This window comes from Dendrobates tinctorius, unplaced genomic scaffold (assembly GCF_039654945.1).
Source record: "Dendrobates tinctorius isolate UK_male_01 unplaced genomic scaffold, ASM3965494v1 ptg000086l, whole genome shotgun sequence".
Taxonomy (NCBI): Eukaryota; Metazoa; Chordata; class Amphibia; order Anura; family Dendrobatidae; genus Dendrobates; species Dendrobates tinctorius.
The window spans coordinates 35,360,109-35,384,958 of NW_027361754.1; the positions used below are offsets into that span (position 1 = coordinate 35,360,109).

Here is a 24,850-nt window from a genome sequence, read left to right on the forward strand (position 1 = left end):
TGCACCTTGCTACAGACTGGATTTGCCCCCAAAATACACCTCCTATATATCAGGCATACATTTGCACCAAAATTTACACTTGATTTAGGCTTCATACTCAGACCGTAAAACACCCAATGTGTGCAGACGTACTCATTCCCACTTTTGGCAAACAGCCAAAATTTTTGAGCAGATTGAAAATGTTTGCAAGTTTTGGTGAAGAAAACATCAAAGACCTAATGGCTTTTTCTTATATACGAGGCCTAAAAAAAGTTTCAACCTCAAAACTTCTACGACATCTAAACAGTACAAAAGGACACAAAATATTCATAAAAGAGATCTCCAGAAAAAAAGCCACAAAAAAAGCTGAAAATACGGAGTATTTTAACTTTACATTCAGTTTTTATTGTAAATATTTTAACGGAGAACCAGGAAATCAATTTAATTTAGGATACTTTTTATTTAAGAAGTTAAGCTTTTATCGTCTTCCAAAAAATTTCACGAGAACGTGTAACCTCAACCCTTTTGCCCTCCGTCTTACAGCTGGTTGTTTTCATGTCACATAATAAAAGTCCATTTATAGCGAGCTATCTCCTTCGTTATCTTCACACACATCTGCTGCCGGTATGAATGTACTGTATAAGACTCTTATGGTCTTTCTGGTTTTCAGCCTCTCGGAGCTTTAATTCTCTTCCATCAGATAGTCATCTGCACTATTGATTTTCTGTTCTCCCGTCTCTTTCTGCTTCTTAGGTGGTTGGCGAGTGGAGGTTTAGTCGTATCCACTGTGATATCTTTGTCACCCTTGATGTTATGATGTGTACGGCAAGTATCCTTAATCTCTGTGCCATCAGCATTGACAGGTAAGAGTCATTGGGAAAGATTGCTCTTCTGGTTTGACAATGGTGACTTTATATGATGAGCATATGCTATAAAAAGGAACACATGACCATAGTCACATAGTCAAGAGTAACTTTTATGAGTTGCTTCAAGAAAAACAAACGTGAGGAAACTATTGACATAAGTCAACATTTAATTGTTTTTTAATTTAAATATGAACATTTTTTGTACATTAGCATCAAAATATGGTTATTTCCATGCCCAGAAACCCTCTTAGAGATGAGAAGATCAAGCAAAATTGACATTCACTTAGCTTTAAGCGGTTTTTTTCCTGGGAAATTATTCTCCACAAATGCAATATTTCTTATTATGCTACAAGTTCTCTTCTAATCCCAGAGTATAAAACACGTAAGATATAAAAATTAAAAAATACAGCTCTTGCAAAACCACTGCAAAATTTTCAGTTTGTCTGATTTTTCTCTTTATAGGTATATTTCTTAAGTAAAATGTAAATTGCTCTTTAATTCTATAAACTACTGACAATATGTCTCCGAATTTCCAAGCACTAAGTTTTGTATTTATTTTCAGAAAATGAGAAATGGTCAAAATAACCAAAAAATGCAGTGCTTGCAGACGTCAAATAATGCTAAGAAAACAAGTTCATAATAATTTAGAAACAACAATACTAATGTTTTAACTTAGGAAGAGTTCAGAAATCAATATTTTGTGGAATAACCATGATTTTTAATCACAGCTTTCATGCGTCTTGGCATGCTTTCCATCAGTCTTTCACACTGCTTTTGGGTGACCTTATTTTGGGTGACCTTATGCCACTCCTGGTACAAAATTTAAGCAGTTCTTCTTTGTTTGATGGCTTGTGACTATCCATATTCCTCTTGATTACATTCCAGAGGTTTTCAATGGGGTTCAGGTCCGGAAATTGGGCTGGCCATGACAGGGATTTCATGTGGTGGTCCTTCATTCACACATTGACTGACCTAGCTGTGTGGCATGGCGCATTGTCCTGCTGAAAAAAACAATCCTCAGAGTTGGGGAAGATTGCCTGAGCAGAAGGAATCAACCGTTTTTCCAGGATAAGCTTGTATGCGGCTTGATTCATACGTCCTTCCAAAGATTAACCTGCCCAATTCCAGCCTTGCTGAAGCATCCCAAGATCATCACCGATCCTCCACCAAATTTTACAGTGGGTGCAAGATATTGTGGCTTGTACGCCTCTACAGGTCTCTGTCTAACCATTAGATAACAAGGTGATGGGCAAAGCTGAAAATTAGACTCATCAGAGAAGATTACCTATTTCCAGTCCTCTATGGTCCAATCCTTATGGGCTTTGGCAAACTTCAGCCTGGCTCTCCTTTGCTTCTCATTGATGAGAAGCTTTTTTCTAGCTCTACATGACTTGAGCCCTGCCTCTAGGAGCCTGTTATGAACTCTTCTTGTTGTGCACTTCACCCCAGCTGCCATTTGCCATTCCTTTTGTAGGTCACTTGATGTCATCCTGTGGTTGCTGAGTGACATTCAAATAAGATGACGGTCATCCTGGTCAGTGGAGAGTCGTTTTCGCCCTCTGCCAGTCTGTAGCTTTGTAGTGCCCAATGCCTACTGCTTGACCTTGTTGTAGTGGACTGCCGTCTTAGAAATTTTAAGGATGGAGGCAACATGATGCTCACTGTATCCCTCTGCTAGTAAAGCCAGAATTGAGCCCTTCTTTTCCTCACTCAAGACTTTTCTTTTCAACTCCATTTTCATGGATAAAAGTTATTTTTTCATTCCTATTACTTTTGGGATATCACTAGCACTTGTTTTGCCATCCAGCTTGTCCTATTGTAAGATTATTATAAACACCATAGCAGGGTTTTTTATATTTTCCTTCGTTAAATAAGATTTGGTTCAGGTGATCACCTAATCAGAAGCACATTAAGTAGAATGAGATGTACTCTGGTTGGAATTCAACTAACACTGGAATGGAATGGCTGTCTGCAGAGAAGCTGATTTTTATAAAACTGTGCAGTGATCTCTTAATTTTTGCCAGAGCGTATATTTATATTTATGTTTACCACCCACCTCTCCCAACCCTCTGCTCCTCATAGTCACCCATCAGGTCAACACCACATCTGCAGATCACCGTCACACTGAAATCTCCAGGCCTCTCACATTGGGTCAGAGACTTTTAGCTTGGATGTGGCACTGGAAGGTTCTGCACATGTGTGCAAAAAGCCACCCTCTTACGTCCTCATCAGTGTGTTAGGACTGGGGATTTTACCTCGATTGGTGGTAATCTGGTGATGCCGCAAGGACCGGACTTGCATTTCTTTTAACATCTTAAAGATTTTTTAAAACATTTTACAGTACAGAAAAATGGCGGTAGTTTAGTGAATTTTGCAAAATGTGAGTAGAATTTGATTCTATGTACTACAGAGTTGACTTTGATACTTTCAGACACTGAATACATAACACCAAGGATGAAAACGGTCAAATAAAAGGGGTGGTAAGAAGTCAATATAAATTTAATTGTAAATCCCTTTCTACTTAGTGCCGTAATCTAAGCTATTTTCTGATATACTTGCATTAAAAATTCCATATCCTTCCTTAACTACAATATCTAATCGGTATTCCATTTTTTTACTGCTTCCTGTGCAGTGACTCTTTGAGAATCTCAGCACATGCTGGGTTACTCAAAGTGACATCGGGAGCAGAGTCTGTGGTCACTGCAGCAGGCCCTGCCCCTTCCAGAACTGAAGTGTCCTTGACTCCTTAACCCCTTAACGACCGCCGATACGCCTTTTAACGGAGGTAATTAAGGGTACTAAAACCACAGCGCTGTTAATTCACGGCGCTGTGATTTAAGTGAATAGCGCCCCCCAGTGTCGGATTTTCTCCGGGGTCTCGGCTGCCAGGGGTAGCCGAGACCCCAGAGAACATGAATCGGTCAGTTTTTACCGACCCCCGCTTTTGCAATCGCCATTATTAACCCTATAACGGCGACCGCAAAAAAAAAAAAGCCGCGATTTTACATTTAATTTCTCTCTCCTCTGATGTGATCGCACATCAGAGGAGAGAGAAATAGGGTCCCCGATCCCCCCCCGGTACCTCTCCGTGGCCCTCCGTCCCCTCCCGGTGGTCCCACGTCCCGCCGGCATCCTCCGATGGGCGCCGCCATCTTGAAAATGGCGGGCGCATGCACAGTGCGCCCGCCGGAAATCTGCCGGCTCCGGCTGGCAGATTCCATTCAGAATTTTGATCACTATGATAAACGATCATAGTGATCAAAATAAAAAAAATAGTACATAACCCCCCGTTTATCACTACCTTATATAGGCCAAAATAATGAAATAAAGAAAATATTTTTTTTTTCAGTTTTCCATTAGGGTTAGGGTTAGGGTAGGGTTAGGGCTAGGGTTAGGGTTAGGCTAGGGTTAGGGCTAGGGTTAGGGTAGGGTTAGGGCTAGGGTTAGGGTTAGGGTTAGGGCTAGGGTTAGGGCTAGGGTTAGGGTAGGGTTAGGGCTAGGGTTAGGGTTGGGCTAGGGTTAGGGTTAGGGTTGGGCTAGGGTTAGGGTTGGGCTAGGGTTGGGCTAGGGTTAGGGTTGGGCTAGGGTTAGGGTTAGGGCTAGGGTTAGGCTAGGGTTAGGGTTGTGCTAGGGCTGGGCTAGGGTTAGGGCTCGGGTCACGACTAGGGTTAGAATTAGGGTTAGGGGGCACTAGAATTAGGGTTAGAATTAGGATTAGGGATTAGGGTTGGGATTAGGGTTAGGGTTGGGATTAGGGTTAGGGGTGTGTTGGGGTTAGGGTTGGAGCAAGAATTGAGGGGTTACCACTATTTGCCAACTTTGGGGGTCTAAAAATTGGGGTCTAAAAAATCACTTTTGTGGAAATAAAAAAAGACTTTATTTTCACGGCTCTGCGTTTATAAACTTTTGTGAAGCGCTTGGGGTTCAAAGTGCTCACCACACATCTAGATAAGTTCCTTAGGGGTCTAATTTCCAAAATAGGGTCACTTGTGGGGGGTTTCAACTGTTTAGGCCCATCAGGGGCTCTGCAAGCGCAACATGATGCCCGCAGACCATTCCATCAAAGTCTGCATTCCAAAATGGCACTCCTTCCCTTCCGAGCTCTCCCATGCGCCCAAACCGTGGTTCCCCCCACATATGGGGTATCGGCGTACTCAGGACAAATCGCATAACAACTGTGCGGGTATGATTTCCCCTGTTACCCTTGTAAAAATAAAAATTTGGGGGCGAAAAGATCATTTTTGTGGAAAAAAAATGGATTTTTTATTTTCACGGCTCTACGTTATAAACTTCTGTGAAGCACTTGAAGGTTCAAAGTGCTCACCACACATCTAGATAAGTTCCTTAATGGGTCTAGTTTCCAAAATGGGGTCACTTGTTGGAGGTTTCAACTGTTTAGGCACATTAAGGGCTCTCCGAACGCAACATGGCATCCGATCTCAATTCCAGCCAATTCTGCGTTGAAAAAGTCAAACGGCGCTCCATCCCTTGCGAGCTCTGCCGTGTGCTGAAAAAGTGGTTTACCCCCAGATATAGGGTATCAGCGTATTCAGGAGAAATTGTACAACAAATTTTGTGGTTGATTTTCTCTTTTAACACTTGTGAAAATAAAAAAATTGGTTCTGAAGTAAATTTTTTGCAAAAAAAAGTTAAATGTTAATTTTTTCCTTCCACATTGCTTTAGTTCCTGTGAAGCACTTAAAGGGTTAATAAACTTCTTGAATGTGGTTTTGAGCACCTTGAGGGGGTCTAGTGTTTAGAATGGTGCCACTTTTGGGTATTTTCTGTCATGTACACCCCTCAAAATGACTTTAAATATGATGTGGTCCCTAAAAAAAATGATTTTGTAAATTTTGTTGTAAAAATGAGAAATCGCTGGTCAACTTTTAACCCTTATAACTTCCTAACAAAAAAAGATTTTGCTTCCAAAATTATGCTGATGTAAAGTAGACATGTGGGAAATGTTATTTATTAAGAAATTTGTGTCACACATCTCTCTGATTTGAGGGCATAAAAATTTAAAGTTTTAAAATTGCAAAATTTTCAAAATTTTCGCCATATTTCCGTTTTTTTCATAAATAAACACAAGACTTATCAAAGAAATGTTACCACTAACATGAAGTACAATATGTCATGAAAAAACAATCTTAGAATCAGCGGGATCCATTAAAGCGTTCCAGAGTTATAACCAACCTCATAAAGGGACAGTGGTCAGAATTGTAAAAATTGGCCTGGTCATTAAGCTGCAAACTGGCTCTGTCGCTAAGGGGTTAATGATCCTTTCTTTCCAGGGCTAGTCCCTGCTGTGTCCCTTCCCTCTGTGCACTGTGTGATGTACACAATCACAGCACGCGCTCTGTTATCAGCTCACATCAGTAGTAACTAGCTGCCCCTGGAAGTGACTGGCTTCCTGTGGGATGGGTATTATGACAACATTCTGTTGCCGACTGGTTACTACTGAGCTGAGCCGACAACAGAGCGTATGCTGTAATTGTGCACATTGCACAATAAACATTTTATGAATCCCTGAGACTAATAAACTGATAAAATTTTCCTGCTTGATATTAAAATTAACAAGCGATTTTACAGTCTCTGTCTTGGATTTAAAAAATAAGTACACCTCCCTCCCAGGTCAAAGAGATTTAATTAATAATGCATGCAGCTTGTATTCTTTAAGCTGGGGACAGATAGACATATCCCCATTAAAGGGGTGGTCCAGTGTAAATTGATAAGTCTGCAGTCGCTCTTTGTGACTGTAAACTTGTAAATCCCTCAGGGTACGCACTGTGTGCTGCGAGGATTCGAGAGTTCCAGAGGGTATGTATGCCTTATACATACTTCTGACTAGAGTCTGTCAAGTGGACGCAGCCTTGCTCCATACAGTTGTATTTAGCGAGGCCATGCCCAATGGATGGTTAGACCAGTAGTGTATTAAGCAAGGTTGCACCCACTAGATGGGCTCTAGGCAGGAGTATATATATCGCATACGTACTGTCACTGGTTTACTGTAACAGAGAGGAGCCTGAAGACAGCAGCGTCTGATTTCTCCTAATCCTGCACTGCTTAGAAGCACTTCACCTTCATATTAAATTGTGCAAGTCTCTTTTAGCAGCGCAGGGGTTAATCTGCTCTGTTGATATCTCCTGGAAGCTTTCCTGGTTAAGGTTCTCAGCTGTGCACTGTTAGCCACTCCGATCTCCTATATAATCTGGGCCCTGGCTGGCACTCATTGTCAGAGTAGCTTTTGGTGCATGGCTGGAGGTTGTTGTTAGTTGTTATTGAAGAAGACATTTGGTGGATTTATTGAGTGTGTGATAATTCCCTTTCTTCTCCTGCTTTGGTTTAACCACATCCTCCACTCCCCGGTGCATTCCTCTATTGTATATGTGAGTATATTTGTAGGATTGGTATTTTCCTTTATCCCTGTTCATATTACCTTGTTAGTCAGGTTGGTGTACACTACTTCTCCCCTCTTCACTGGGTGGGGGAAAGGTACATACTGAGGGCGGATTCTTCAGCTAAGGCCCTGGCGTCTTCACCATCAGAAGTAGTCTAGGGAACATGGCGAGCTAAGACGCCCCTAGTGTTAGGGACAGGGAAGGTGCCCCTAGCTCCAGGACACATGACAACAGAGTCGTGGTACGTACCTGCACCTCCTGGTTCAGAAAATGGAGAATCTTCGCAGCGCACACTGCAGTCGCTGAGTGGATTCATAAGTCTGCAGTCACACAGATTAACCGGACAACCCCTTTAAGGAGCAGTTTACTTATTGATACTGACATGTCAAATGCCAATAGTTCTTGTATTTTGTCAGCACCTAATAATTCCAGCATTGATACATTTCAGTATAGATCTATGAGAGGAAGAAAAATAATAAAAGTGCGTTATTTTAAACTTCAATTAGTCCTGTAGATATGAACTAAACTTGTAATTCTGCTTCTATAATCTACAAAAATACTTCTTCTGCCTGATGGTAAATGCCATTTGCTCCACAGTCGTGCACAGCGTGCATTGCAATGAAGTTCAGGCTCCTGCTGTATGCATCCAGCTATTTCACAATAAATCTATGTGAAACTTATCCTGGATAGACAAAGTAACGGAGAAATAAAAATTGCAGAAAAGTTATTAAATCAGTACTTGCAAAGATCACTGCCGACACAGGCAGGTCCGGCATTTCCAAGGAAAGATTGCCGAAGTCTTACATGTAAAAGAAGAAACGCTAGTCCAATGAACCAACTGAGCTCTATAGTTAGTACAACTATAGACCTAAAGAAAGTGGTATTGTACTTAACCTAAAAGCCTTAAAAAAAACATGCAGTTATAAATCTACAGGTTATCATAAAGGATATGGATAATTTCTGTGTGTTATATGTTAGGCTAAATATCATTTTTGCAATTGAGTGTCTTTAAAAATCTTGCACCTTTTGGCTTTTACAGCCTCTGTTTCCTTATATATTGCTGGCTGCTAGATGAGCGAGGTTATTGTGATGAGAGTGTTTGTAAGGCCGGGGTTACACTTGCAACTACAATGCGATAAACTCACGCGAGTCTCTTGCATCAATACCCGGCACTGCCATCGGTACTCGGGACCGGAGTGTCCAGAGGCATGTATTTCTATGCAGCTGAATGCTCCGGTCCCGAGTGCTGGCGACTGTGCCGGGTATTGATGTGAGAGACTCGCACGAGTTTCTCCCATTGCAGTTGCAAGTGTAACCCCGGCCTAACTCTTTTATCTGCCTTTTTTTCAGGGCCCTTCTCAGCTGATATGATGATGACCACAAAGTTTTGTTCTACTTTGATGTGGTCAGAATTCAGAAAAAGACAAGAGAGCTCATTGACATATATTCAGTTAACTCAGCAGCCAGTAATGTGCAAGGAAATAAAAGACATGTAAAAGCCAAACGGTGCGACATTTTAAATTAGTTGTTCAACTAACAAAGTACATTTTAATCAATAGATCTTCTAATAATAATAATTTCCACAATTGGATGTGCTAAAAAAATGTTCCTGTGCAGAGATAATCTTATAAATGTTCCGCTGCTGTGAACTGTGCAATGGCTGTGTCTGACCGTGCAGGGACATGGTCTGATCATACCACATCTCCTGGTCAAAGGCTAGTTTCACACTTGCTTCTTTTTGCAGCGCGTTTTTCCCGCAAAAAAACGCATTAAAAAAACGCATACAAATGCATACAAACGCTGCGTTTTTTTCAAGCATTTTTATGCTCATGCAGGAAAAAAACGCAGCGTTTTTGTGCGTTTGTATGCGTTTTTTGTGCGTTTGCGTTTTTTTACAGACTTTGGAAAAACCCCAAAAAAAAGAAAAAACAACCATTCAACAACACACAAGACCAATGGGACTTCATTGTGGGTGTGGTATGTTAATATATAGACCCTGTCTACAGTATTCTTCACATTTGCTTGATTCTTCTCGTGACCATGGATCTGCGCTGGAAGAGTTTTCACTTCAACTTGGATTTGGACATCGCGATGGCTCAGGCGTATGCAGTTGCTTGCCATGAACAAAGGAAGAGAGAGAGGCAGCGAAGACGGCGGCGTATGTTGAGACATCCGATTGTTGAACTCCGGGAGAGCCGTGGGGCATACCACACCCTCTACAGCGAGCTCCAGTCAAACCCGGAGAAATTTACAGATTATATCCGGATGTCCCACGAAAGTTTCATGGATTTGCTTGCTCGTGTCCAACAATCCATCCGGAGACAGGACACACAGCTCCGTCGTGCGATTCCTCCTGAGGAACGGCTACTGGTGACATTACGGTATCTTTTAAAAACCAAGGGGTGCGGTCTGATGTTTTTTTTTTAAATTTAGTATTCAAAACCTTGGGTAATTAGTTTTCGTGAATGTACTAATATTTTATTTTATAGTTTTTTAAAATAATATACATAAATATTAATTTTACTTCTTTGTCTGTTCACAGATTCCTGGCGACTGGAGAAACCCTATCTTCACTACACTTCCAGTACCGTATTGGAATCTCTACCTTGTCTGGAATTGTTGCTGACACCTGCCGGGCTCTCTGGAATGTTCTTTGTCCAGAATTTATGCCCCTGCCCACCGCTGAAAAGTGGATGGAAATTGCTGACAAATTCTGGACAGTATGCAATTTTCCCAACTGTTTGGGAGCTGTTGATGGTAAACACATACGGATCATCAAACCCCAAAGAACGGGATCTGAGTACTATAATTACAAAAAGTACTTTTCAATAGTACTCATGGCGATTGCGGATGCCGGATGTATGTTTGTAGCAGTGGACATTGGAGCATTTGGCCGTGGTAATGACTCACAGGCTTTTAAAAACTCAGACATGGGCCGGAGGTTGTATGGCAACCAATTTAATTTCCCTATGCCACGGCCTCTTCCTCACACCGAAGCTCCGCCACTGCCCTTTGTAATGGTTGGTGATGAGGCTTTTCAAATGTGCGGAAACTTACTGAAACCCTACTCCAGCCGGGACTTGGACCACACCAAAAAAATATTTAATTACAGGCTGACCAGGGCCAGAAGAACTGTCGAGTGTGCTTTTGGGATTCTTGTCTCCAGATGGCGAATTCTGGGCACGGCCATTAATCTTAAACTTGAAACAGTCGATGAGGTGGTGAAGGCCTGTGTGGTTCTACATAACTTTGTGATGGCTAAAGAGCACCCGACCTTTGAACTGGACGATGATGCTCCTAACCCATTGCCTGAATTCACTCAGCACACTCTCAGGTCATCCGTTGAAGTTGGCCAAATGAGGGACCAATTTGCGGCCTACTTTATTTCTGATGTAGGACGGGTGCACTGGCAAGATGAAATGGTGTAATGTTTTTTTTTGTTTATGGTAATAAAAAACCTTATTTGATACCATTACTGAGTGCACTATATTTTTTAAACTCCAATTAAATAAAAAACTTCCCATGTATAACTGAATTTTTTGATGTTCACACACCTGGGCAGGTAAATACACATACGAGTTAAAATGCAGCATTGCTAGTCTGCGTGAAATATATTGGAACGAGCAAAGCTGCAGGCCATGAATCAGGAAACCAAATTTTTCCAAGAGAAAATTGTGCAACTAGTTGAAAAAAAAGTATGTGATTTTCTCAAAACACAACCCTCAAAACCCAACCCCAATAAAAGTCAATGGTGAATACAAGTCAGCATTGAGTGGATGAATGTAATCTGCTCCATTCCAACTTACAAGTTATTACACTAGGCCTTGGAATAACTATACTAGGCCGTGGTATTTCAAATATGAGTATAGTAGGCCTTGGGCCTACTAGTATAGTCATATGTGAAATACCACGGCCTAGTATAGTCATACCAAGGCCTACTCGATTTTTACCAACTAGGATCTTGTTTCACGAAAAACAAACTGTTGAAACTTGACAAGTTTCAACAGTTTGTTTTTCATGAAACCAGATTCTAGTTGGTAAAACTAGAGTTATTACACTAGGCCTTGGAATGACTACACTAGGCCGTGGTATTTCAAATATGAGTATAGTAGGCCTTGGGGCTAGTAGTATAGTAATATGTGAAATACCACGGCCTAGTATAGTCATACCAAGGCCTACTGTAATAACTCGATTTTTAACAACTAGCATCTTGTTTCACAAAAAACAAACTGGTGAAACTAGAAAGAAACTTATTTTTTAGACAAGTTTCAACAGTTTGTTTTTCATGAAACCAGATTCTAGTTGGTAAAACTAGAGTTATTACACTAGGCCTTGGAATGACTACACTAGGCCGTGGTATTTCAAATATGAGTATAGTAGGCCTTGGGGCTAGTAGTATAGTAATATGTGAAATACCACGGCCTAGTATAGTCATACCAAGGCCTACTGCAATAACTCGATTTTTAACAACTAGCATCTTGTTTCACAAAAAACAAACTGGTGAAACTAGAAAGAAACTTATTTTTTAGACAAGTTTCAACAGTTTGTTTTTCATGAAACCAGATTCTAGTTGGTAAAACTAGAGTTATTACACTAGGCCTTGGAATGACTACACTAGGCCGTGGTATTTCAAATATGAGTATAGTAGGCCTTGGGGCTAGTAGTATAGTAATATGTGAAATACCACGGCCTAGTATAGTCATACCAAGGCCTACTGTAATAACTCGATTTTTAACAACTAGCATCTTGTTTCACAAAAAACAAACTGGTGAAACTAGAAAGAAACTTATTTTTTAGACAAGTTTCAACAGTTTGTTTTTCATGAAACCAGATTCTAGTTGGTAAAACTAGAGTTATTACACTAGGCCTTGGAATGACTACACTAGGCCGTGGTATTTCAAATATGACTATACTAGGCCTTGGGGCTAGTAGTATAGTAATATGTGAAATACCACGGCCTAGTATAGTCATACCAAGGCCTACTGTAATAACTCGATTTTTAACAACTAGCATCTTGTTTCACAAAAAACAAACTGGTGAAACTAGAAAGAAACTTATTTTTTAGACAAGTTTCAACAGTTTGTTTTTCATGAAACCAGATTCTAGTTGGTAAAACTAGAGTTATTACACTAGGCCTTGGAATGACTACACTAGGCCGTGGTATTTCAAATATGAGTATAGTAGGCCTTGGGGCTAGTAGTATAGTAATATGTGAAATACCACGGCCTAGTATAGTCATACCAAGGCCTACTGTAATAACTCGATTTTTAACAACTAGCATCTTGTTTCACAAAAAACAAACTGGTGAAACTAGAAAGAAACTTATTTTTTAGACAAGTTTCAACAGTTTGTTTTTCATGAAACCAGATTCTAGTTGGTAAAACTAGAGTTATTACACTAGGCCTTGGAATGACTACACTAGGCCGTGGTATTTCAAATATGAGTATAGTAGGCCTTGGGGCTAGTAGTATAGTAATATGTGAAATACCACGGCCTAGTATAGTCATACCAAGGCCTACTGCAATAACTCGATTTTTAACAACTAGCATCTTGTTTCACAAAAAACAAACTGGTGAAACTAGAAAGAAACTTATTTTTTAGACAAGTTTCAACAGTTTGTTTTTCATGAAACCAGATTCTAGTTGGTAAAACTAGAGTTATTACACTAGGCCTTGGAATGACTACACTAGGCCGTGGTATTTCAAATATGAGTATAGTAGGCCTTGGGGCTAGTAGTATAGTAATATGTGAAATACCACGGCCTAGTATAGTCATACCAAGGCCTACTGTAATAACTCGATTTTTAACAACTAGCATCTTGTTTCACAAAAAACAAACTGGTGAAACTAGAAAGAAACTTATTTTTTAGACAAGTTTCAACAGTTTGTTTTTCATGAAACCAGATTCTAGTTGGTAAAACTAGAGTTATTACACTAGGCCTTGGAATGACTACACTAGGCCGTGGTATTTCAAATATGACTATACTAGGCCTTGGGGCTAGTAGTATAGTAATATGTGAAATACCTCGGCCTAGTATAGTAATACCAAGGCCTACTGTAATAACTCGATTTTTAACAACTAGCATCTTGTTTCACAAAAAACAAACTGGTGAAACTAGAAAGAAACTTATTTTTTAGACAAGTTTCAACAGTTTGTTTTTCATGAAACCAGATCCAAGTTGGTAAAACTAGAGTTATTACACTAGGCCTTGGTATGACTATACTAGGCCGTGGTATTTCACATATGACTATACTAGGCCTTGGGTTGGTTTTTAACATGTATTTACCCATCAGTGTGTGTGAGCGGCGCAAACAACATTAATGAAACTTTTTAATGGTGAACCACAAATGTAAATTTATTTTTAATCAAAAAAAGTAAACCAAAAAATTATTTTTTACGGCGTTTGGGGGCAGATGGTTTCAATTTGGGGGTGTGCATGGAATATGCAACACTTGCAGTTGAAGACGGTGTTTGAGGGGAAGGGGCAACAAAACTTGTGGGGGAAGGTAGTCCAGTTAAGGGAATTAAACTAGGAACACTTGGAGGAGAGGAAATCTGTTCAGGTACATTAGTTGTAATGGCATGTCGCCGTAGGCTTGTGTGCCTGGACCGACTTTGGCCCAATGCCCGCCTTGATAGATTTCGCCTTGAACTAGGGACAAATATTGAGTGTAGGTCCCCCGTCTGCTGGTGTGGCTGCTGCTGCTGCTGAGGTGGCTGCTGCTGCTGCTGAGGTGGCGGCTGCTGCTGAGGTGGCTGCTGCTGCTGAGGTGGCTGCTGCTGCTGAGGTGGCTGCTGCTGCTGCTGAGGTGGTTGCTGCTGCTGAGGTGGCTGCTGCTGCTGCTGAGGTGGCTGCTGCTGCTGCTGAGGTGGCTGCTGCTGAGGTGGCTGCTGCTGCTGAGGTGGCTGCTGCTGCTGCTCTTCGTTGGCAGTGCTCGTCCTTGCAGGAGGACTGGTGGCGGCAGTGATGGTCCAGGTTTGCAGAGTGGTGGTGGCAGGGCTACTACATGTTGTTGTAGCGGCAGGGCTGTTCCATGTTTGCCTAGTGGTGGCTGAGCTCCACGCATGCATGGGAGTGGCGGTGGTGCTCCAGACAGGAGCAGCGCTTGCCATGGTGGTGTCGGTGAAATGACCAGCTGCACTCAGACTTGTGGTGGTGTAACGGTGGGTGTCCTGGCTTTGAATAGAGGTGTCCGTGCAGTGGTATGCAGCACAAGTCGGTAGTGAGGTGAAGCGAGTCAATGGTGGCACAGGTGGAAATGACACCACTGACTGCTGACCGTACCGATTATGCTGCATAGCCTGCAAGAAAGCATTGTTGCAGGCCTGCAGCACATTCAGCTGTTGCTCAGGACTAAGGTGTTCCGCCATGCCCTTTTCAATCTTACTAAAAAAATGGTGTGCTGGTCTGTTGAGGTCGGCCTCCAGACGGTCAAGGCGCTGTTCTACAGAATTGAAGCGGTGTTCAAAGTGGTTAAAACCACGTTCCATGAGTGCAAAACCGCTTTCAACTCTGTCGGACAGTGACTTGAGGCTGGAATTAAAGGCCTCGCTCAAATGCATAAACTCGGGCAAGACATTCCTGTCCAAGGCCCTCTGCCGCTGGCGGGTAGTGCCCGCATAACCAGTGGCAGAGACCTGGGACAGGGGAACACTTGATGGCCCAGCTTCCTGGTCACCAGCTGTGTGTGTGGCTGACCTGCAAGGTGCTTCCTGGCTGTCGGATGGCTGGGACGGGTCAGAGGACGTCCGAGGAAGGACCTATCCAGGGCCAGGTTGCAGGGTGCTGCTCCAGGTGCTGTGGAATAAAGGAAAATCATTACTACCATGCCTTTACAAGAAGCATCAGCTGTGGATTAGAAAAACACAGATTAATAAAAATAAAAACCCAAAATTTATAATACTTACGATCTCGTGGCAAGGACCGGTCTTAGGAACTGCAACGCGTGATGTGATAGTGACGGTATCTAGTTCTGGTCCTTGACGCAGATCCACTGCGAACCTGGCCCTCAGCACGAACATCACTGTTGAAGCGGTCCTTGATCGAACGCCAACGTGTTCGGACTTTGTCCACTGTTGTTAAAAAAAAAACAGTGCCGTCAAGGACAACAGTCACTGCGGCACAATATAGCAATACAATACTCAAAGCAGTCACTGTAGACCCCGATGACACTGTTGGGTTTCCTGCTAGAATACACCTAGCACGAAACCCAACAGTGCCGTCAAGGACAACAGTCACTGCGGCACAATGTAGCAATACAATACTCAAAGCAGTCACTGTAGACCCCGATGACACTGTTGGGTTTCCTGCTAGAATACACCTAGCACGAAACCCAACAGTGCCGTCAAGGACAACAGTCACTGCGGCACAATGTAGCAATACAATACTCAAAGCAGTCACTGTAGACCCCGATGACACTGTTGGGTTTCCTGCTAGAATACACCTAGCACGAAACCCAACAGTGCCGTCAAGGACAACAGTCACTGCGGCACAATGTAGCAATAAAATACTCAAAGCAGTCACTGTAGACCCCGATGACACTGTTGGGTTTCCTGCTAGAATACACCTAGCACGAAACCCAACAGTGCCATCAAGGACAACAGTCACTGCGGCACAATGTAGCAATACAATACTCAAAGCAGTCACTGTAGACCCCGATGACACTGTTGGGTTTCCTGCTAGAATACACCTAGCACGAAACCCAACAGTGCCGTCAAGGACAACAGTCACTGCGGCACAATGTAGCAATACAATACTCAAAGCAGTCACTGTAGACCCCGATGACACTGTTGGGTTTCCTGCTAGAATATGCCTAGCACGAAACCCAACAGTGCCGTCAAGGACAACAGTCACTGCGGCACAAAATAGAGCAGGGAAATACTCACTAAACGCCTTTTTGGAGGATGCTGTGGCGCTGTCCCAGCCATCCATCAACGCTGCGGCCACCTCATTCCATAGCCGCCGGGTCACCACAATGTCCTTGTGCAGCCGGTCACGGCTGTCCCACAACGGCGAACGCTCCTGGACCAGGCTGATGAGCTGCTCATTATCCAGGTAGACGTCTTCATCCCGTTGTGGAACCTAGACAAAACACATTCATTAGAATAATCAAATTTAAATTGAATAAAAAGTTACAAAAAAAGAAACATAAAAAAGAGTAAAAATAGAAGATAAAAAATAAAGAACATTACAAATCATTTGATACATACATTCCGTATCACCACCGGGACTTGGCTTCGCTGCTCCTGCTCTTCGCCCTCACTAGTCCCGTCCGCAGAAGATGATGATGACGATGTCTTAAAAAAGTAGAAAAAAATGTAAGAGATTTGGAGAAGCAGCAGATATACTTACCAGATGCACGAAAATAATCACCTCACGGTCTGCTTGCGCCAATTCCTGCCGCGATGGGGAATACTCGGATTCTGAAGACATACTGCATGTAAAAATAATAAAAATCATTAGTACATACATAATTTAAAAGGACAGGCATATAATGTAATATACTCACATTCTTCGCTGATATAATGGGTTCCTTGTTGACTGTCTGCTCTCCAATCTGTCAGTGTAGTAGTGGCAGAGTTTTGGCAGGCACCTCCTTTATATAGACTTTTTTTTTTTGACTTTAGAAGATTATAACTAGTACAACAAGTGGACACTACCAAAAAAACGCAGCGCTAAAAAAACGCTTACATGCGCATGCCAGTGCGCACGTATGCGCATCCATAGGCTATAATGGCCATTTTTAGCGCAAAACGTGCGCATACGTGCGCATGCGCTTTTTTGCAGGGCCAAAAAATGCAACATGCTGCGTCTGGAAAATACAATCGCACACCCCAAAAAAACGCAGCGCATGAAAATCGCATACATGCGCATGCCAGCGCGCAGGTATGCGCACCCATGTTAAATATAGGGGAAAAAACGCATGCGCACGTATGCGTTTTTTTACAGCGCAAAAAAATGCAAATGTGAAACCAGCCAAAGGGAAGCAAAAGAGAGTATACAGACAGGACAGCACAGGGATCACAGTTGATTCTTTCTGTGTGATATGCAAATTGTCTCTACAAAAAGGAAGAGAACTAGTAGTCTAGCACCACCTATTGAAGGTAGCACTTCTACAAATCAATATCGACCCATTAATGAGCCTTGCAACATGGCTTATGATAAAAGCCAAACCAGAATCTGAATTTGCAGACACATGTTTCGGGGTGTTGCCCCTCCTCTGTGCAAAGTATGAGATCTGATTTGGCTATATGAGAGACTAAGACAGGGATCTAAGGGGTAAGATTTCTTGAAAGAAAGTAACATGCCAAGTCTGACATGCCAGTATGATGAGATTTAAACATCTTGCATACTCCTTTGGGAAATTAACTATGCAAATTGTCTCTTCAGAGAGGAGGAGGATTTGAACTCCAGCACCACCTATTGGAAGTAGCAATCCTACAAGTTAATATTGCGAGGCAATACGCCGAAACACTGTGTTTGCAAATTGAGATTTTGGTTTGGCTTTTATTCTAAGTCATATTGCAAGGCTCATTAAAAGGTTGATAATGACTTGTAAGATATCTGCTTCCTATAGGTCACACTAGAGTTCAAGTGCTCTTCCTCTCTGAATTTGCATATTTAATTTCTTAGAGGAACATGCAAGTCATTTAAGTTTCCTCATACTGCTATGCCAGGCCTGGCATGTCACTATCCACAAAGAGAAACCTTACACCTTAGATTTCTATCAGGGGCATAACTATCACAGTCGCAGCAGTCGCCACTGCGACCGGGCCGGGGGGGAGTCAGGGGCCCGGCAGGTCAGGCCATGATAGCTCCCAACCGTCCCGATTCTCGTGAAACAGTCCCATATTTCACCCCCCCCCACGTCCTGGCCGGGAGTCTATTCTTCCTGCACTGCACTAAGCTGCCACGCTGCCCCATGCACCCCATCCTCGCCCTCCCAGATAGACCCACCGCAGCCCCCCACAGCCTGCAATCATCACTAGGCTGTTCTTTTCTATGCGCACAGGATCTGTGATGAGGTCACAGGAGGGGAGGTGTCAGGGGTCACATGACCAGGGGCCACATCACCTCTGTGTCTGCAGGACTCCGCTGTGCTGGTAGTCATAGTGCTGGATGAGGTAAAGTTTAGATGTGGGGTCAGGGGGGGTTTACAGGGTGGATGTAGCAGAGCTGTGTGTGTACAATTTTGGACGGAGTGGAGCCATGTGTGTAGAAGGTGTACGGAGCAGAGCCACGTGTGTACATGGTGTACGGAGCAGAGCCACGTGTGTACGAGGTGTACGGAGCAGAGCCGCGTGTGTATGAGGTGTACGGAGCAGAGCCACGTGTGTATGAGGTGTATGGAGCAGAGCCGCGTGTGTACGAGGTGTGCAGAGCGGAGCCACGCTTGTACGAGGTGAACGGAGCGGAGCCGTGCGTGTACGAGGTGGATGGAGCGAAGATGTGCGTGTATTTTGGCATGGGGGGCCCCATTTGAAAGTTCACACCAGGGCCCATAACTTTGTAGTTACGCCACTGATTTCTATTATATAAAACATATTTTTAATCAAACAGGGGTTTTCAGCTTTGATGAGACCTGGGCGGATTCTGTTCAAGTACCCAAAAAATCATGGTGTCACAACCTTACATTCCCCCTGAGCAGCAGCAAAACAATAATTTAGTAAGGAGCAGATGGGTGATAGCGAAAAGCAGAGGGGCCAGAGAGGTGAGCGGCATGGTGAATTTTAGGATACACTCTTATTTTTTACATCTTGCTTTTTTATATTCTGAGATCTACAAAGACCCCAGAGCATAATAAGAGCCATTAAATTCTCAAATTTCAAATCACATTTCCTGTGAAAATCTGCGTGAACAGGCGAATTTCAATTTTGCCTTATCTGCTCATCTCTATTTGAAACTCTTTTATCTGTTTTTTTTTTCTTGAGATACTTTCAGTTGATTTATGGTCACAGACTACATCAAAGGCAAATGTGCAAAGGAAACAAAGAGGCTGTAAAAGCAAAGCAAAAACAGTTCAAAATTTGTAATGAAGCTCAATTGCTAAAATTATTTTTAAGCCAAAATAATACAGTTAATTAAAAAAAAGTCCCCAGCGTTGTCTCTCCCCTTAAATAACTTCAGAACACAAAATACTGACATACTTATATATATCGGTGGTATATGTCATGATCCAGTCTGGGTTTTGAGCCCTGTCTTCCCTTTCCCTGTCTGATCATGGCAAGGACTAAATCTGCCTGGCCACGTTTTGGGTTCAAGTCAGCTATTTCTTCCTGCTGCGTCCTGCAGGCGATGTCAGTTATACTTTATGCTTATGGCGTATCGGACTCTGGTAGTCCCCTGATTTGTCCTGCTGCACTTTATGACCTTGCCCATGTCTGTTCCTCCCTCTCTTAGTGTTTCCTGATTTATTTTGGATTTCCCGGTGTTTGACTCGGCTTTGACTCTGACTTGACATTGCCTCTGGTCCCTGGTTTTTCTGCCTTTGGTCTGGTATTGACCCTTTGGCTCTCCACTGACTTTCTGCTTGTTTTTTCCCTTTTTACTGTGTGACGGTCAAGGTTTTGACTCGGCTTGTTCGTCTATTCTGCTGCCACTTGGTGGTAGCTTCGCTGCAGCACAGCAGGTCTGGTCTTGCTGACTTGTTACCATCCTTCCACTCTATTGCCATCTAGTGGAGGTTGCAGTTACCTGCATAGCTGCAGTGTGAAATTATAACTGACCATTGACAGTTTTTTATTCTCTACTCCTCTTTTCATGGATCCGCTTTGCACGCTGGCAGATCAGATGTCTATCCTGACTCAAATGATGCGGGATTTGACTGTTGAACATAGGGCCCAGGCCACTTCTCATAATCAGCTTCAAAAGGAGCTCCCTGAGACAGTTACGTCTGCTCAGGGTTCTATTTCCCAATCTGCCTGTAGGCACTCAGACCAAATAGATGTCTCATTCCACTCTCCTGAACCTACGGTCAGGCTCTCAGATACTTTTTCCAGGGAGGAGAAGTTCTGTTCATTCAGAGAGAGCTGTAAGTTGCTTTTCTCCCTGAGACCCTGTTCCTCTGGGGATGAGAGTCAACGGGTGGGGATAATTATTTCATTACTCCGGAAGGGTCCCCAGGGCTTTTTCATTATCTGCTACTGCCCCTGAATGTGTGTCTGTGGATAGGTTCTTTGAGGCCTTAGGACTGATTTTTCACAAACCAGACCAGGTCGGGGTGGCAGAGGACACATCATGGGTCTCTTCCAGGGTAAATTCACTGCTGAATGGTATTGCACTGAGTTCAGGCTTTGGTCCACTGAAGTGACCTGAAACAATTCTGCGCTAAGATGTCAGTTCAGGAAAGGACTATCGAATCATCTTAAGGTCGCTCTGGCTCTTCATCCACCACCTAGCTCCTTAGAGGAGGCTATGACTCAGGCCATTCATATGGATTGGAGGTTATGGGAGAGAGGTGTTATGCAGCGAGAGGTTCCTTTTCTTCTGGCTAATTCTGATGTGGCTCCATATACTGAATCTATGGAGGTTGGGGCCACCAACCTGAAAGGGTAGGCGAGGAGGCACCAACAAGATGGGAGACTGTGTTTTTTCTGTGGAAACCCTGGACATTGGAAAAAGGACTGCCCCTCTTTCCCACCGACTGACAAGCTTCCGAGTCTGGGTGATCATCGTGGAGGTCACCTAGACTCTCATGTACCTTTTTCCTCAAGTCAAAAGTTGTTGTTGGAGGTGGAACTTTGTTATGGGAATTGTTTCACATCCACTTCGGCTTTTGTGGACTGTGGGTCATCCATGAACTTCATTGATTCACGTTTGGTGTCCAAGTGTCAGATAGGGAGAGTTAGGTTCGAAACACCAATTCATATCATTGCTATTGATAAGACTCTGCTGGTTAAGAATATTGTGAAATTTGTCTCGGAGGAATTTCTACTCAAAGTGGGATCCTTGCATCAGGAACGCATCTCATGCTATGTTTTGGAAAATCTTCCAGCAGGACTGGTGTTGGGATTCCCCTGGTTAAGGTTACATAATCCTGTTATTGACTGGGAAGTTCGGGATATTGTGAAATGGGGTCCTAATTGTTCTAAAGGTTGTCTTTCTGCTGTACTGGTGACGTCCATTAATCTAGAGGGTATTCCGGAGTACCTGAAAGATTTAAGGATGTGTTCGCCAAAAAAGAGGCTGAGGTTTTCCCATCACATCGCTCCTATGATTATGCTATCAATCTCGTTCCAGGTGCCAAATTACCCAAGGCCCATCTGTACAATCTTTCCGACCCAAAACGTTCCGCTATGAAAGAGTATTTCTCTGAAAGTTTACGTAAAGGACACATACGTCCCTCTGTCTCCCCTGTGGCTGTTGGATTCTTTTTTGTTAAGAAAAAAGATGGTGGTTTACGTCCTTGCCTCGATTTTTGGGAACTTAATAATATTACGGTGAGAAATACCTACCCTTTGCCGCTTATCCCTGATCTTTTCAACCAATTGTCTGGGGCTAAGTGGTTTTCTAAGTTAGGACCTCCCGGGGGCGTATTAGCTTATCTGTATTTAGGAGGGAGATGAGTGGAAAACAGCATTTATCACTTCTGAAAGTTTGTTTGAAAACTTGGTTATGCCCTTTGGTCTCACGAATGGACCAGTGGTGTTTCAGGATTTCATTAATAAAATTTTTTCTGACTTCATTGGGCACTTTGCGATGATATATTTAGATGACATCCTGGTATTTTCATTTGACAAGGAATCTCACATGGGTCATCTGTGTGCTGATCTTTAGAGGTTACGGGAAAACTTGCTGTTTGCCAAAACCGGAGAAATGTGTATTTTTTTGACCAAGAACTGTCCTTTCTGGGGGTCATTCTGTCTGCTAAGGGGTTTCGCATTGACCCGGGAAAGGTACAGGTCATTGCTGATTGAGTGCAACTCAAAGACCTTAAAGGTCACCAGTATTTTGGGGGGCTTGCTAATTACTGTTGTAAATTTATTAAAGGGTTTTCTCAGGTGGTCAAGCCTCTCACTGATCACAGTTGTAAGGGGGCTAATCTTAAAAACTGGTCGGTCCCGGCAGTTACAGTCTTTTCTTCTTTGAAGAAATGTTTCATGTCTGCTCCTGTATTAGTGCAGCCCGATCCGTTGAACCGTTCATTGTTGAGGTAGACGCATCATAGGTGGGGGTGGGGAAAGTGTTGTCTCAAGGACCCGCCACTTTGACCAACTTAAGACCTTGTGCTTTTTTCTCCAAGAATTTTTTTTCTGCAGAGAGAAATTATGATGTCTGGAATCGTGAGTTATTAGCCATAAAACTGGCTTTTGAAGAATGGAGGCTTTTTTTTGGAGGGGGCTGTTCATCGGATTACATGTTCAACATGTTTAACATCTTTATCAACGATTTAGCTGAATGAGTTGAGGGTAAACTGATTAAATTTGCTGATGACACAAAGCTAGGAGGGATAGCTAATACTAGAGAAGAGAGAAAGAGAGAGAGGATTCAAAAAGATATAAATACACTCAGGGCCGGCGTTAGGGGCTGGTAAACCAGACAACTGTATAGGGCTCCTGCTCCCCCAGGGGCCCCCATCTATCGGCACATCACGCAGCCGCTATGGGGCCCCTGTGAGGCAGGGGGGCCTGCTTGCCACCAGCGCCGACTCCCCCTGCCGCCGCATTGAACTTATACCGGCGCCATAGACCCCAGTAGAGTTCACAGCAATGATGGAGGAGAGAGCGACAGCTGACGCTCCCTCTCCCATCATTCCCTGCTCTGCTTCTGACATAGCGGGTGCGCGATGACGTCATCGCGCTCCCACTGTGTGCCGGCAGAGTAGGAGACAGCCAGGAGCAATGCGGGCACAAGGAGGAGAGGAGTGTGTTTTTTTTTTTAATTTATTGTTGTGTGTGCTGGACTGTGGGGCCACTCTCAGGGGGGAGGTATGCCATGTGGGGATGGGCTTTATATACCATGTGGGGCTGGGCTGTGTATACCATGTGGGGCTGGGCTATATATACCATGTGGAGCTGGGCAGTATATACCATGTGGGGCTGGGCTATATATACCATGTGGGGATGGGCTGTACATACCATGTGGGGCTGGGCTGTGTATACCATGTGTGGCTGGGCTGTATATACCATGTGGGGCTGTGCTGTATATACCATGTGGGGCTGGGCTGTATTTACCATGTGGGGCTGGGCTGTATATACCATGTGCAGCTGGGCTGTATATACTATGTGGGGCTGGGCTGTAAATACCATGTGGGGCTGGGCTGTATATACCATGTGAGGCTGGGCTATATATACCATGTGGGGCTGGGCTGTATATACCATTTGGGGCTGGGCTGTGTATACCATGTGGGACTGGGCTGTAAATACCATGTGGGGCTGTGCTGTATATACCATGTGGGGCTGTGCTGTATATACCATGTGGGGCTGGGCTGTATATACCATGTGGAGCTGTGCTGTGCATACCATGTGGGGCTGGGCTGTGTTTACCATGTGGGGCTGGGCTGTATATACCATGTGTGGCTGGGCTGTATATACTATGTGGGGCTGGGCTGTATATACCATGTGGGGCTGGGCTGTTTATACCATGTGGGGCTGGGCTGTATATACCATGTGGGGCTGGGCTGTATATACCATGTGGGGCTGGGCTGTATATACCATGTGGGGCTGGGCTGTATATACCATGTGGGGCTGGGCTACATATACCATGTGTGGCTGGGCTGTATATACCATGTGGTGCTAGGCTATGTAACAGGGTGCAGGGCTATATACCATTGTAAGGCTGGGCTATATACTATGCGACTGTGTTATATACCATGGAAGATACATTTTACATTATATTCTATGGTGGAGGCTGTGTTATATAATATGGGGTGCTGCATTATATTCTATGGGGAGGTGGGCTGTATTATATTCTATTTGAGGCTACATTATATTCTATGGGGGGTGCTACATTATACTATATGAGGAGGCTCCATTGTATTCTATGGGTGGCTGCATTATATTCTGTGGGGGGCTAGATTATATTGTATGGGGGCTTCATTATACTTTATGAGGGAGCTACATTATATTCTATCGGGGCTGCATTATGCTATATGAAGAAGGCTACATTGTATTCCATTGAGGGGCTACATTATACTATATGAGGGGCTGCAATATACTCTATGAGGGGGCTGTATTATACTATATGAGGGGGGCTGCATTATATTCTATGGGGGTTACATTATATTCTGTGGAGTGGCTGCATTATACTCTGTGGGGTAGCTGCATTATACTATAAGAGGGGGGCTGCATTATATTCTATGGGGGGTTACATTTTATTGTATGGCAAGGCTGAATTATACTCTGTGGGGTGGCTGCATTATACTATATGTGGGTTGCATTATACTGTATCGAGGACTATGGGGAATACATTATATGAAGAACTATGGGGTGCTGTTGTGAGTTCATTTTCCCCTTCACCGTCGATGTCTGATGAACTCCCTCTTCTGGTGAAGGAAGGTAGTGAGGCTGATTACCAAACACCTGATCTGGTAGATGATGACTGGGTAACAGGAATTTCTGACTGGATATAAGGCAGCCGACGCCCTTCTGAGTCGCTGGTGATTTCTC

General features: G+C 43.4%; 1 protein-coding gene across 3 annotated transcripts in view; it reads left to right on the forward strand.

Moving 5' to 3' along the window:
* Positions 1–24,850, forward strand: part of DRD2 (dopamine receptor D2) — a 443,649-nt gene that overhangs the window by 361,502 nt on the left and 57,297 nt on the right. For all 3 annotated transcript variants that reach the window (XM_073585298.1, XM_073585299.1, XM_073585300.1), the window contains one exon: positions 733–842. In XM_073585298.1, coding sequence (XP_073441399.1) covers positions 733–842 — 110 coding nt within the window. The remainder of the gene's footprint in view (positions 1–732; positions 843–24,850) is intronic.